Raw genomic sequence first — 14,795 nt, 5'->3', positions numbered from 1 at the left:
ACTTCTTCAAACAACTGCAACAACTGGCGTATCATAAACAACAACAGCAACAGCAACATCGCGATGTTGCTCTTGCACTTGCAACCTGCAACTTGCAACTTGCGACTTGCGACTACAGCGACTACAAGTTCCTCTGGGGAACCTTTGTGGCAAAGTGTTTTGGAATCTCTCCGTCGTTTCGGTTGCTAACGTCTAACAAGCCAAAGAAAAATGGGCCCAACGCCAACTTTTGGCTAAAGCGCAAACACATTAAAAATTGCTCCTTCTTCGTCTTCGTCTTATTTCTTTGCAATTGCCTCAGTTTGTTGCTGTTTCTGTTGCTATTGGTGTTTGGCAAAATACCCTAGGAAATTGGCCAAACAGGGAAGTATCTAAAACCTTGATAAGTTGGAATTTCGAAGAAAATTTCTGTTCTTATATGGCGAAAATGTGGATTGATATAAGAATTCCAATTGATTTTTGAATAGAATCTCTTCCTATGCGAATACTCTGAATAGAAAAACTCGGTCTTCGGAACCCCATCAGAATTTGTAGATAAGCATCAGAAACGTTTCAGTTAGGTTTATATAGTGTCTTATAAGAATAAACTGCTTTGATAGGCATGAATTTCTTATTTTATTGAACTGCTTTAATTGCTTGTTTAACTGCTTGCTATACTTTTCAGTTGGAAATTTGGGTTTTCAAATGTTGTTTTTCCATCTTCTCAGATATTTAGAAATCAACCAATTGCATTTTTCTATTTAAGTAGTGTATTTGATTTTCGAACCTTGTTAGCTAATTTTTCCATAACCATTGCATTTGGGCCTGAGGCCTCAAATGCACTTTGCGAAAAAAGCATTTCCTCCAAACTTGTCTCGATTTTTGCTGCCTGCCCCGCGGCGATTTTAGTGCGAAATAGCTCTCTTTGTGGGCTTGCAAGTTTGTGGCGTTGTTAGTTGCATGCACTGAAAAAAATGATATATTACATTATTAATAATAATATATTTTAAAAGGAAATGGTTCTTTTTTTTTCAAAATTAGTAAATGATTTTCAAAATCAAAAAATATTAACTACATGAATTACCTAAAATTGCATCTCAATGTTGAGCATCAATTTTTAAAAATATTTTTAAAACAAATATAATAATTAATAGAATTGTGACGAGGTCACCGGATCAAAGTAAATTCTTTATTTAAATATCTTAGAAATTTCTTGAGTGATTGTAAATATTGTTTTCAGTGCATTTTGGTAGTTTGCTGGCGCAGCAACAATTTGCAGCCTGGCCATGCGATTTATCTTTGGGCTGGCAAGTTAATGTGGCAATTGTATGCTAAGCAGCAAATGCAATGGTTTTTTTCTATTTTTTTTGGGGGGGGGGGGGGCTGGTCTTGAGAAAGGGGAGGGGTCTTCCAAAAAGGGGGCGGGGCTGGGCCAACGGTTTTCATGAATGAATTAGGCGGTGGGCAAAGTTTGGCTCTCGGTGGCGAAAGGGCAACAACTCAATTTACAGTTGTTATATTTGCTGGCGTTTTTCCTTGTTCCTGGTGATTTTTCTTCTTTTCTTATATTTTTTTTTCTAATTTTTTACTTTTTTCCTTTGGCTTTCCTTTGACCAAAACGGCATTCCATTGCCCACGGGTCGGCCATTTTTTCGCTGGAAAATTGCCGAAGAAAAATGCAGAAGAAGACGCATTCTAATTTTTTTTTTGGGACATCTCATGGGTGTGATTTTAATTTCATACACAAATGAACGCGAATCGAGAGATATACACCCAATCACCCAAAAAAAAACAGAAAACAGCAATAACTCCCACGAAGATTAATAACATAGAGGCACACTCACACACTCGCCCATAAATAAATAACAAAAAAGAAATACAAAATGCACAAAAAATGAACAATAAGCGCGGGCGAGGGGCGAAAATGAAATTTATGCATAATGCCAAAAAGCGCGCTGGCGAATGGCCCATCAAAAAAGCGGCAAATAAAAGGCAAAACTGAAGAGGAATACTCAACAGGAAAAAAAAAACGAAAGAAAATGCCAAACTAGGAAGAGCAATTGGATGAATTGATGGGTGGCTCTATGGGGTGGGGAATTTCTAATGGGGAGTACGGAGCACTTGACTTCGAGATGACGCTGGAAATTAAAAACGAATCATATATGCCCTGAATTGGGGGAAAAATATGGTATAGGGGTGGTATTTTACTGTATTAATACAGTACTGTATTATCATATAAGGTTACTTTTTTTAAGAACATTCAGGAAATTCCAAAAAATTAAAAATGATATAGGGGTTCCTAAAATATTATATATTATATTATACAAATATATATGTATATAGTATATTATAACATAAATAACATATTAATTTCTGCATATCTATTAAAAAGATTATAAAAAGAATATTAAAAATGATATAGGGGTTCCTAAAATATTATATATTATATTATACAATTATATATGTATATAGTATATTATAATATAATTAACATATTAATTCCTGCATATCTCTTAAAAAGAATTCAAGGAATTATATACTATTCCTCTATTTTATTAAGGATACATGATTTCTATAACTCCCTAGGTTCCTAAGATTTAAAACTCCGCCTTTGGGTTCCAAACATTCTCCCTGATCCCATGTACCCCAATGATATATGCCGAAACGGCAAAATGGGCCACATCCTTGCTCGTACATCAAGGATCAATGGCACGTACCAGCACTAAAGTTATTAAAGCCATAAGATACACAGCCAGGCGGACGGGCGCCCGCAATCCAATCTCCAATGCCCAACCAACCAGGCGTCCATATGCAAAAAAAAAAACAACAAAAAATCCTATATATATTCGTATATGAAGATATACATATTTTGCATATACGTACAGATAAATTTATTATATATGTGTGTGCGGCTGTGCGTTTGTGTTTTTTTGTGAGCGATACATTTTGACGCACCCCCTCTAGAAAATCCCCTCCCCAACTAAAACGAAGCTACACGACTTTAAACCCATCAAACCATTAACAACAACAACAATAGGACGGGGACAGTTCTACCATCTACTTTTACACAGAGAAAAAAATATTACCAAGTGTGGCAATATGTTTGATTTTGACCAAATATGTTTTATAAGTTTTTGAGGATCCCAACTCTATTTTATCATTAAACAAATAATTATAGTCATACGAGACTTCTGTGATATATCAAAATAATGTATGTTGTTCTGTTTTGTTGCGGTTCCTAACTCTATTTTACCATAAAGCAAAAGTTTCTAGTTATGACATATGTATAAAAATAAAATTATTAAAACCCCTAAGATATATGTTCGATATATATAATTGAAAATGTGATAAAATAAATTGGATGATTGGCCAAATTATTAGAATAAATTTTGAAATTCTGGTGGCTCCATAAAATTAACCGAAATATTTTTCAAAAAGAACCTGTTATACATTTTTGTCAGTGTTAAAATACCATCCCTACCCCATCATGTGAGTAAAAATTTGCGTATGAGTCAACGGCAACGACGTTTATCTTTCAACCACCACCCATCAGAAAACACAGGTATGCACCCCTGCCCCGCCTCCCGCACTGAACCGCCCCCTCCACCCACTCCGCCCACTTGATATGTATCGCCGTTGTCGTCTACAGTTATAAAATATATATGAGTAGGGGCGACAAACGACAAACGCTTGGCTCAAGAAAAATCGACATGGCAAACGTGTCGGAAACGTGTCGCAAATTTGTCCGTCGAGCGTCGAGCGGAATCGGAATGGCAACGCGTTCGCCCACTTCCCGGGATTACGGAGCGGTCCATTACGAACTCATATAATATATACCCACCTAAAGCAGGCCTCTAAAAAACCAACAAAGCAAAAAGTACCTGCATATTGTCAGGGCTTAGTTTTAAACTAATAGGGGAATATCCTATGGTTATGGTGCGGTTTTTCGGAACTAACTTACCAGATTTAGGGATAAGTTCCTTGAGATAGGCTCTTTTTTCTATTAAAAAGAACAATATCATTTTTTAAATACCTTTACAATAGTAATATATTATTATTTGCCGATTAACTTTAAAAAAAAACACTAAAGGATTAAAAACATCATCACCATTACCTATATCATCTAATACAAATAACTTTAAGATCTTTACCAAAGACGTGTTATTTAATTTAAAAATCGAAAACATCCCGTCTCCACTTTAGAAATTAATGTGGTTCTGGTAAAATTGTCTCGGGATTCGGGACTTAGGATTCAGGATTCCATTTTCAGGACTCTGGGTCCACACAACGATGAGAGCTGGTGCTATCCGCACATTAACGCCCGTAACGTAATTAAACAAAAATAATGGTCTCAATAATCAAGGCAGAGCCATTAAAGCCGGCTATGTAGCTACCCCTTTTTATTTGGGCTCTGGCTTTTTTCGGAGTCTAGTGATTATTTGCTGCGGTGCTCTTAAGTTCCAACCCCCTTTATTTAGATTTACACACATGGAGATTTATGGGCGGCACTGCGTTCTACATTCTGTATCAAAAATCAATTAATGGCAATAATTTTAAAATTAAAACAATTCTGCGTGGTGCCGCCAACATGTGTGAAATTTAATGACTTTGAAGATATTTATGGAAATAGACCAAGACTTGGGTGCCCAAGTTGAAAAGCCTTTCACCATTTCGTTTGCAATTATCGAGTATATTGCGTAGCCGCCCCCCTGGCCCAGGGAATCGTATCCGAAATGGTCGCCTTTTCGTTGTAATTAGATGAGCAGCAGCAGCGCAAGGGTTTAATTACATTTTGAATAGGAAATTTATGAAACAAGTTTCGGTTCGGCTCAGTTTTTGGGTTTAGTTCGGTTCGGTTCGGTTCGGTTTCTCGTTTTTTTGGTCCTGGCATTCAAGTTTTTCATGGGGCAAGTCATTGTCGGCATGTGTGCCCGGTTGTCTCCATCTCCATATATTTACATATATATATATTTAAATATATTTATTCCTCTTGCGGACTTCATCTTCATCTGTGTCGCCATCCATCTAACCCCTTTTGCCCCTGGATTTCGTCTGCTTTCGCTATAATGCCTGCCCTTGGGCGGAAAAATCTTTGTTTTATTTTTGGAGGAAGGTAACCGAAAGGGAAACTATTTATAATTAGTGCGGATAAATCGTTTGAGGTGGATGGTCCTTGAATTTCTGCCTTATATGTCATTGAATATTATATTTTAATTTTGTAGAAAAACATGTGGGGTGTGTTCTCATATTTGTTATTCTCCTGTCATTGTTAAAAATATTTAAATATTGTTTAATATTTTTAATGTTTGGTTAGTTTTAATATTAATATTTTGTATATGCTTTAATAATATAAATATTTTTAATATTGATTTGTTACTATTTTGAATACTTTTCCCTTATTAATATTACCATCTCAAAATGTTTTTATTTCCAATTATATTATTATCCCAAAATTATAGATAATTGTTACATTCTAAAGGCCTTTTACTGAAAAAACAAGCACCTTTTCCAATCAATTGTTTGCATTCATAATTTGATTTTGCACAAATAAACAAACAAATATTGAAAAACCCCCCGGCTGGATCGGTTTTCCGCAATATTTTCCAGCCGACTTCCTGCGTTTTCGCAACCCTAAACCGAAAGACAAAAGTTTATGGCAAACATATGCACATATATATATATATATTTTTGATAGATATAATTACAAGCAAATATGCCGCTAACGCTGAAAATTCGCCTCAAATTGAGTTTCGACATGGGTTTTCCAAAGGGGGCGAAGGGGGTACTTTGTGCAGATTCGGTTTCAGTTTTGCCCGTCGAATGTTGTTCAATTAACGTGGCTGGGTTGTTTTTGTTTTGGTTTGTCTGTCGGCGAAGCCCGCCCCTCGCAAAATTGGCAGCAAAATGACAACCGCGAGCGTTTTCCGCCGACTGCAATGTGGCGATGTGCGATGAGTGCGGCATCAACATGTTGCACAAATATAAACATAAATCAATTAACATTTTTCGGCCATGCCAGTGAACTACTGGGTTCTCGGTTCGGCGTCCTGGGAGTCCTGGCTTTTTGGTCCTGGCCGCGAAAATGCTGGGATGTGTGTGTGGTGGCCAAATTTTTCGCCGATTCGCCGGCGGCGGGCATTTTCCGAATCGACAATTTGCAAACAGCTTTTCAGCAGGGGGAATCCCCCAGAATTTCGGTGATGCCTACTTTCAGGCGCAGTAACTAAATGATGAGCCTATTTCAAACCAATGGATTTTCAATTCATATTTAAAAATCTGGTTTCGATTTGTGATGGCATCATAGCCTAAAAATAAGGCAAAGTAACTTAAAACTTAAAGTATTAATTTAATAATTGATATTAACTAGAGGCTGTTTTAAATTGATAAAGTCAGTTCGACTGGCGATTTTACAAGTCTCTTAGTAATATTTTATATTCAACATTTTACTGAGAAAAAATCAAAGGAAAGCTTAAATTTTGTAAAATAGAGAATTTCTTAAACTCAAAGCTTTACTTAATAGCCAATAGATGCTTATAACATTTGTCCATTATTATTTACTTAGAAAATACCAAATTAAATCTTTTAGATATTTCAATAGGCAGATATTTCATTTGATAGGTTGTATTTATTATTTGATCTTTATTAACTACTCAAAAAATATCCCAATTTAGCTTACAAATATTGTAATACAAAAAAGCCCTCAAAATCAAATCATCATTTGATACGCATTAGCTTTCCACAACTCTTTTCCATCTAAAACCTCTAGTCAGACTCAATTTAACTGGCAATTAATGTATGCTGCTACTTGCCACTTGGGTTCTTCAAGCCAAGTTCCAATCCCAGTCTCAAAAACCCATTTCGAAGGTCCAGTATTCTGGCATTCGATCCATTGCCGAAAGTGGCAATCAGCAAAAACAACAGCAGGACAAAAGGCCGCCACACGTTGGATGTTGCTGCTGCCACGCCCCCTTTATCCTGGTCAAAGGTGGGCGGAGGCGGTGAGTGGGTGTACGGGTGTTTGTGTGAGAAGGCCATGTCGACACCTATTACCATTCATTGACTTTTGTCATGTCCCTGGGGTGTCATCTATGCAGGTTGCTTTGGTTTATCCCTCCATGTTGCTGCCGTGCATGTTGCTGTTGCTGCTGGGTATGTTGCTGTTGCTGCTGTTGCTGTTGCTGTTGCCCCACGCGTTTGATTGCATTTGCAGGCGAAAACCCAACGACCGTTTGCTAATGTCCTTCGATAAAGCCGGCAAAATCAACACCACCAGCGACCAAAGGACACGAACCCACTCCCCTCCGAAATTTTCAGGGATATGGATATGGATATGGCAATGTGAGGATATGGGTGTATGGCCCAGCCAGCCAACTGGCCTCCGTTTTCATTTGGTGTTTGATTGGATTTTCAATTATTCATTATTATTGGTTGCAATTTACCTGGCCGCCGGCAAAGGACCCATCCTATCCAGCTGCATTGATTGCTTTCCATCATCAGCGTTAGCGGATGGTATGGATTCCATGGATGGTCGTCGCTTCACTTTTCCAACTCATCAAACTCCAATTGCATCATTAAACGGAATTTTTGATTTACTCCCCTTGTTTAGCACATCCCGGGATATTTGCCCCTTTTCATTTGCATTCGTGTATTTGTGTTTTGCAGTTTTGATTGAGTTTTCCCCTGCTATGGATGTGAATATCAATTGATGACTTTCGGGGACTTTTTCTTGGATGTGATTCGTCGCATTCAAGGTCACCGTGGAGTTCATTGATCAAGTCAAGCAAATCAAAGCTTGAAGAATTCCAACAAACTCTAGTGCCCCTCCCCAAAAGCGATTAACTGAGTGTTTAAATAATACTCTATCTTGGAGCATATGGATTAAAACTATCAACTTGATGATTATTTTTATTGATGAGTATTAAAAAATATGACATTTTGGAATAACAACATTTTTAAATACTTTATTTGTTAAGATAAAATGTGTTGGGGAAGACTTTCGTGGGAAAAAGAAAAATAATCTCTAATGACAAAATACCTTTAACACAGCCTTAAATATGTCTATGTTAATTCATTAACAATAAATGAATATTAAGGAATAATAATACTTAGATTATATTGATGTTAGGTCTTTGGAAAATCCATACTTTATCTTTTTTTCAGTTTTAAATGCTTATAATTAATATTATCTTTCTGAATAAACACTGATTTTAATATATTTCATTTTCAAAGAGTATTTCTTAGTCATTCCCCCTTGAATCTCTCAATATTTCCATATACATTATAGCATTTGTTTTTTTAGCAATACAGATTCCCGTTGCGACCCCCGTTTCCGCTTAAGGTGGACAATTATCTGCTCTACGAGAAGGCAATACCCAGAATTCCCGGGACGGAGAGGGTGAGGGAATGGAGAACACAAAACCGAGAGACTCCAGATCGAGCCATAAAGATAGCGACTACAAAACAAAACCAAACCAAAACCAAAGCCCCGAAAAACAAGCCAAGCCACCGACAAAGTGTTTCCGACTTTTTCGTAGATTTTTGCTGCCAGATTTTTATTGGCAGAAAGAGATAGCTCAGCTGGATAACTGGCTAACTGGCTAACAAGATAGAAAAAGAGAGACCGATTTGATTTTTACGAGCATTTCATTTCATTTCGTTTTGCATCGGTTATTTGGGATACCCTATACCATCGCATATACCCGTATATACTATAAGTATATGCGGCTACTTGTCTTGGAAACTGACCGAAAACTCTTGTCTGATTTCGCCGGCGACAATAAATTAAGTCAAGTGTAGCATTTAATTGATTTTAATCATAGATTAAATATCGTAAAACAACAAAAGCCGGGGCGTGGGGCTACATGGCAATATAGGCCAAAGAACAACACCCAAAAGGCCGCCGTTGCCTTGACCAATAAAGTCAACAATCAAATCAAACAATCCCAATCCAAAATCCCCTTCCATGGAAAACCCCCCACCCTTGAGAAAGGGGGCGGTGGGCAGGGCAAACAAACCAATTTGTAGCACAATAAGTTGTCGTTACTTGGTTGTTGTAATCGCTGTTTACCAATATGTAATCCTTAGGAACAACAAGAGACCGACTCCTTGCCATCCTGTGCGTATCCTGGCTTTTGGTGTCGGGTTTTCGGTTTTGGGCCTGGGATTTCGGATTTTAGATTTCAGATTTTAGGGTGCTGGCTGTTTGGTCTGCTTGCTTTGAATTTCAATTACCCTCGACTCGATTTTTTGTGGGGGAAGGGGATATGTCGGGGCATTGGCACTAGCTTTAAGGGCAGTGCGTTTCGCGGAGGTATGTTATGTTCAGTCCAAAAAAGAGCAAATAAATAAGTTAAAATCCTATTTTATTTCATTTTACCTACACAGAGAAAATTCTGACGTTCTCATCTGATTCGAAAATTTTCTTAAAAATAGTACGACATTTTTAAGCTGAAAATGTTTTTATTTTGCTCGAATCAAGTTGAGTTAGCGATATTTATGCACATTGTATGTCTCAACAAATAAAATATTAGTTCAGTACGTAGTGTATACCCAAAAGTTGTTAAATAAACTCAATTTAACTTTTCTCTTGTCACCATTTCGTTCTAATATTGAGAACATTGATACCCAAATGTACTTACACGGTTTTTAAGAACGAATGTTCTTAATTCAAGAATTGGATATTTTCTCTTTGTACCATTTACGATCCCAAAACATTAAAATTTTAAAGCTTACGTCTTTGAATATTTAAATCTATTATAATATACTTAAAATAATATCTTTAATAAAAAAAAAATGGTTTAAATCATTTTAATCGTATAACAACATAATCCTAAGATATACCTCCACTAATGAAACGCACTGTATGCATATGCAGATATAAATTTAAGCATAAGGGGGCTTATGGATTTTCCATGCTGGAGTGGGGGGGGTTTAACAGTGGGGTCAAAAGGTGAAAGCCAGGACAGTGGAAGAAAATATTCGCGTTGCTAACGAATCAAATAAATTTGTTGGTCAATTAAAAAACTGCAAAACGCGCACAATTTCCACATGTGTGGCAGCAACAACCACACAGCTCCCCATTTTTTTTCAGCCCCCCTTTTCTCGCCACCCTTTTTCCACCGCCCCTGGATGCTGCTGATTTTTGCTCTAATGGCTGCCAGCGCCAAATGAAAAGCTTCGCGTGAAAAAAATGCATTGCAAACCAATTTTTTACTCTCTCGCTTTTTCTTACCAATCTTTTTATTTCTTTTTTTTCGCCATGATTCCCTGCATGGTTTCTGACTAGCTTTTGACCAAAAATTCAACTCCCTTCCAAATTTCCCGTTTTTTTTTGCATACAATTTTTTATGATATTCTTTTTTGGTAATTTTTTCAGTACACGTTTTTTGTTCTTTTTTGATTATTTTCTTTTTTTTTTATGTTAAACTTTGGCCGTAAACTAACTTTGTCGGGTGGGGCTTGATAGTGTCTGGGGAGAATTGATGTTGCAAAGAGGGGCTGGTGGGCTTCAGGGGGTTAAGGGTACGGGGTAGCACCAGTTCGAGCTGAGCTGGCCACGTTAGTTATTAGTCGGTGGCCCTGTGGGTTGAGTGAACATGAGAGCGGCGATAAATGTCTAGTTCAGCACTCGAAAAAAAGATGCCCCGAAAGCGGTGGGAGCGGAAAACATTGATAAACCAAGGGGATGAGAGGGGCGGGGCAGTCGGAAAATGTGGCATCGGAAAAACTACAAGATAATCGCAAGCTTCATTTTCCTCAAAGGAAGGCATCAATTAAGCTGAAAATATTTGCAAATGGTATTCATAAGCAGTAAGCATATTTTATAAGTTATTAATACGCCATTAAAGAGCGAGTCTGATTAATGATGAATTTTTTAGATATTATTTAATTACTGATTCAAATAAAGAGAAAAATATTCGGAAAGTATATTTGACATACTTTTGAAGACCTCTTTCTTGGATTTTAATGACCTTTTAATTATATGCATATTTATAATAAATAATAATGCTTACCTATTAGTTATTACCAAAACAAAACCAAAAGATATGCAGAAATGTTATGAAATTATCAGTTTTTTGAGCTTAGTTACTTTCATTAAAACTTGATATATTAAAGAACATTTTTATATACCTATCCCTAACTTTTCATAGACTTTTTCCCAAGTTATGTAGAGAGGTTCAACTTCATCGCAGCGATTGCAGAGGGAAAATTGACATCGGCTGGCTGACCAGCGAAAACGAAAACTAAATAAAAATGCAGTGCAATTTACGGTTTGCCGAAGGGTGGGGCGCTGGGTGGTGGGCAGTGCACCTAGATGAAAGTCAATTGGGTGGGGGTGGTGGAGAAAGTGGGGGGTGGGGTAAAAGTGGGCGGATGGAAAACGACTGCCAATTTCATGCTATGCTCTCCCTCTTTTGTTCACATCGCTCTCATCTCTTGCAGCAATCTTCTGCTGCCGCGGCTCCTATTTCGCCCTTTTCCCCAATGAGTTGTTGTTTTCATACCCTCTATAAGAAAAATATTTCAAGGGATATTATATCTTACAATAGAATCTACGTATTCTGCTTAAGAACCCGAGGGCTTCTGTTCTAAAAAAATAAATAGAAACTATTATTTACAAGAGTCTTAAAAATAAATATAATATTAAAACGAATTTTAAAAGCTACAATGTTTTAATACCGAATGTGGGAACACAGAGAGAATCCTGACGTTCTCATCTGAGCTGAAAACGTTCTTAAAAATAAAAGGAAATTGTTCAACAACTAATCTATTAGTCCAGTCAGTAGTGTATACTTATTAAAAAGTTGTTAAATAAACGCAATTTAATTTTTCTCTTCTCACCATTTTGTTCTAATACTGAGAACATTGATAACCAAATGCACTTACACGGTTTTTAAGAACAAATGTTCTCGATTCAAGAACAATCTACTTGAATATTTCTCTCTGTGTAGCTTTTTTTTAATAATTTAAGGAACATGTCACAATAATCGTATTTAAGAGGTACCTCCTATTCGATTTTATGCCTCTATCATTTGATTTTTTCTGCATTTTCCGCTACTCTGTGCTGCGCATATTCTGATGTACTATATGCGCTCGTTGGGTGTTTGATTAAATTTACAACAACGGAGCAGACGTAGAATGAAGAAAGAAAAAAAAAAGTGCGGAACCGAGAGCTCTCTTTCTATAGGGAACCGCCTTCGGGTCTCTACTGCGCCTGTCCATCGAACCAATCGATAACCAATAACCAATACCACATGACCCATGGCCAATAACCAATACCGATGGCTATACAATTATATATGTGTATATTTTGTTGCAGGCGTGGCACCGAGTGGTTTTTTGCTATTTTGTAAGGGGAAGATGTCGAACACCGAGAGACCCCGAGCTAGACCAAAGCACCGAAATAGGAACAGGATTCTGGATAGGTCCTGCACCCCTGCGGATGATGCACTGGAGAATCACCTACAAAATCTTTTCGAGGAGCAGGAAATACTTCACAACCTGCTCATTAACCATCGTCCAGTGATCAAGTCCCAATTGGAGGATCTTGGAGGCGAGAGTAACTATGAGTTCGACACTCCGGATGAGGAGCCGGATGAGGAAAAGGTGCTTAGCTTGAAGGTATGTTAAAAAATATGTAGAAAATTCGTCAGAAAATATATTAAAGCACATTCCCTAATTCTAAAATAAATTGTCTTCATATAAAAGTACTTAATTTCTCTTTCTTAGATTATTTGAAACTTAGATACTTACATTTAAATTATAATGTATTCATTTCTTGTATTGTATCTGCCAAAGGAGCCCATTGAGGAGGAGCCAGATTTAAATAACAAACCAGAAAATGTAATCCTGGCCGAGGATGTGGTGGACGACTCGAGTCCTCCGAAATTTGAGGATATTCCATTCCTACCGCCGCGAATGTATCCGTATCGCAAGAAGCACATCTCAAGTGTGATTTCACAGCCCAATTCGGTGGGCAAGTGCACCCCACCGAAGCTCACCGGCCAGGGATTCGATCCGCCCTTTCTGTATCCTGAGTTCATTGCCAAAAATGAAGGAAGTCGTGTAAACTGTGAGTCATCTATAAATAATGCTGGGGGTATATCATATCGTATGATAGTGTTCTTATTTGTCACGTTTTTTCAGATTTTTGTCAAAAACACTCCTTTTCCTTGCGGTCTTTTAGTTAGTATTTTTTGCATTTTTTATAAGGGGGTAGATCAGCTATTTTTGAGACTCAGATTTTGGTCAAAAATACACATTTCTTAGTGGTTTTTCATTCGTAGTTTAGCCAAATCAAGGCGTACAGCTAAAAGACAGACTGTTTTGAGCAGCTTTCTACAAATGTTATCAATCCCCATCACTTTAAGGAACATTTATTTTTTGACCCATTTTCGAAATTTTTATAAGGGTACATCAATTATTTTTGGAATTCAGATTTCGGTTAAAAATACACATTTTTTAGTGGTTTTTCATTCGTAGTTTAGCCAAATAAAGGCGTACATCTGAAAGACCGACTGTTTTGAGCAGCTTGCTACAAATGCTATCGATCCCCATCACTTTAAGGAACATTTATTTTTTTACCCATATTCGCAATTTTTATAGGGGGGCACCTCGGGTTTTCAGATTTTTGCAAAAAATGATAATTTTTTAGTGGTTTTTTAGTCGTAGTTTAGCCAAGTCAAGGCGTACAGCAAAGGGGTTACACCATGCATTTTTAAAAAAAAAAGCAAAAATGAAAACATACTACACTCTGATCCTTACTTGCGTTATGCCAGCCAAAACACTGATTTTTGGAGCGAAAAAAAGGGTTTCCGATTCTAGTAAAATTTTCTTTTCTTTTTTCACCTGTTGGATTTATTTTTAATTAATAGTAACGTTACATAAATCCATCCATTTTATAGACATATTTACTTTAGTGGATAGTTTGGTACTGCAAATGGAGCGTTTTCTTAAATTGAGCGAACGTTCTGTTGGCGAAGGAGCCATAAAAAAGCGTTCCACAGGAACGGTCCCTAAATGTAAGTCTCAAAGCCAGTTTAAAATAGATCGAGTGGGTCATGCCAAATATACGATAACTGTCAATCCTCGTTCGAGGGAGCCAAAACAACACAGCCAGTCCAGTAAGTGAAATAAAAATATAGAAAAGTGGAAGTTCTATAAGCATAAATTGATCGATTCTGCAGAGAATCATCGCTTCAGCAAAAAATTGGAGCAATTACATAACAAAATGTCGAAAATAAATCCAGAAACGGAATTTGATTTGGATTGCGAATTCGGCATGGAGCACATCGAGAAATTTCGAGCCAACAAGGTTCGTGATGAGTTCCCTGGAGAATTCAAAGGTGAATTGGATCCAGAGAAACCACCTGAAATTGCCGATGCTGCTGAAAAGGAAGTGGGTCCAGAAGAAGGTAAATCATTTAAGTAAACTAAAAATATGTTACGTGTTATATGATCTATTTATATTGAGCAGGGGCAAGAGAGGAGGCCCAAGGTATTATACTTCCCTCAATGGAGAGTGAATTTTCGCTGCTTGCGATTTACCAAGCGGCTAATGCCAAGGCCCGCAAAAAGCAGAGGAAACGTCAGAGAAGGGATGGCAATATCACCCCACGACCTGGTACGCCCATCACACGACCTTGTTCGCCCATCGAGGAAGAGCCTCCCAAAGCCTCGGGCCAGGGTTCGTTTTATGAAATATTTGCGGGTCAGAGGGATCCCGATCAGTCCGAAACAAACATCCTATCGCCCTGGCGTCTTCTCAAAGCAAGAGGTAAGTTACCAATAAGTTAATAGACCTTTTCCATGAGAAG

General features: G+C 37.4%; 1 protein-coding gene across 2 annotated transcripts in view; it reads left to right on the top strand.

Annotated features, from left to right (window-relative positions):
- The window catches only part of LOC108004773 (uncharacterized), a 48,981-nt gene that overhangs the window by 31,405 nt on the left and 2,781 nt on the right, over nucleotides 1-14,795 (top strand). For both annotated transcript variants that reach the window (XM_017067821.4, XM_017067820.4), the window contains exons 3-7: nucleotides 12,299-12,600; nucleotides 12,778-13,051; nucleotides 13,884-14,102; nucleotides 14,166-14,393; nucleotides 14,456-14,755. In XM_017067821.4, coding sequence (XP_016923310.2) covers nucleotides 12,340-12,600; nucleotides 12,778-13,051; nucleotides 13,884-14,102; nucleotides 14,166-14,393; nucleotides 14,456-14,755 — 1,282 coding nt within the window. In that variant the 5' untranslated portion in view covers nucleotides 12,299-12,339. The remainder of the gene's footprint in view (nucleotides 1-12,298; nucleotides 12,601-12,777; nucleotides 13,052-13,883; nucleotides 14,103-14,165; nucleotides 14,394-14,455; nucleotides 14,756-14,795) is intronic.

Source organism: Drosophila suzukii, chromosome X (genome assembly GCF_043229965.1).
Source record: "Drosophila suzukii chromosome X, CBGP_Dsuzu_IsoJpt1.0, whole genome shotgun sequence".
Lineage (NCBI taxonomy): Eukaryota > Metazoa > Arthropoda > Insecta > Diptera > Drosophilidae > Drosophila > Drosophila suzukii.
The sequence above is the reverse complement of the archived record's forward strand: the minus strand, read 5'-3'. Positions and strand labels throughout refer to the sequence as shown.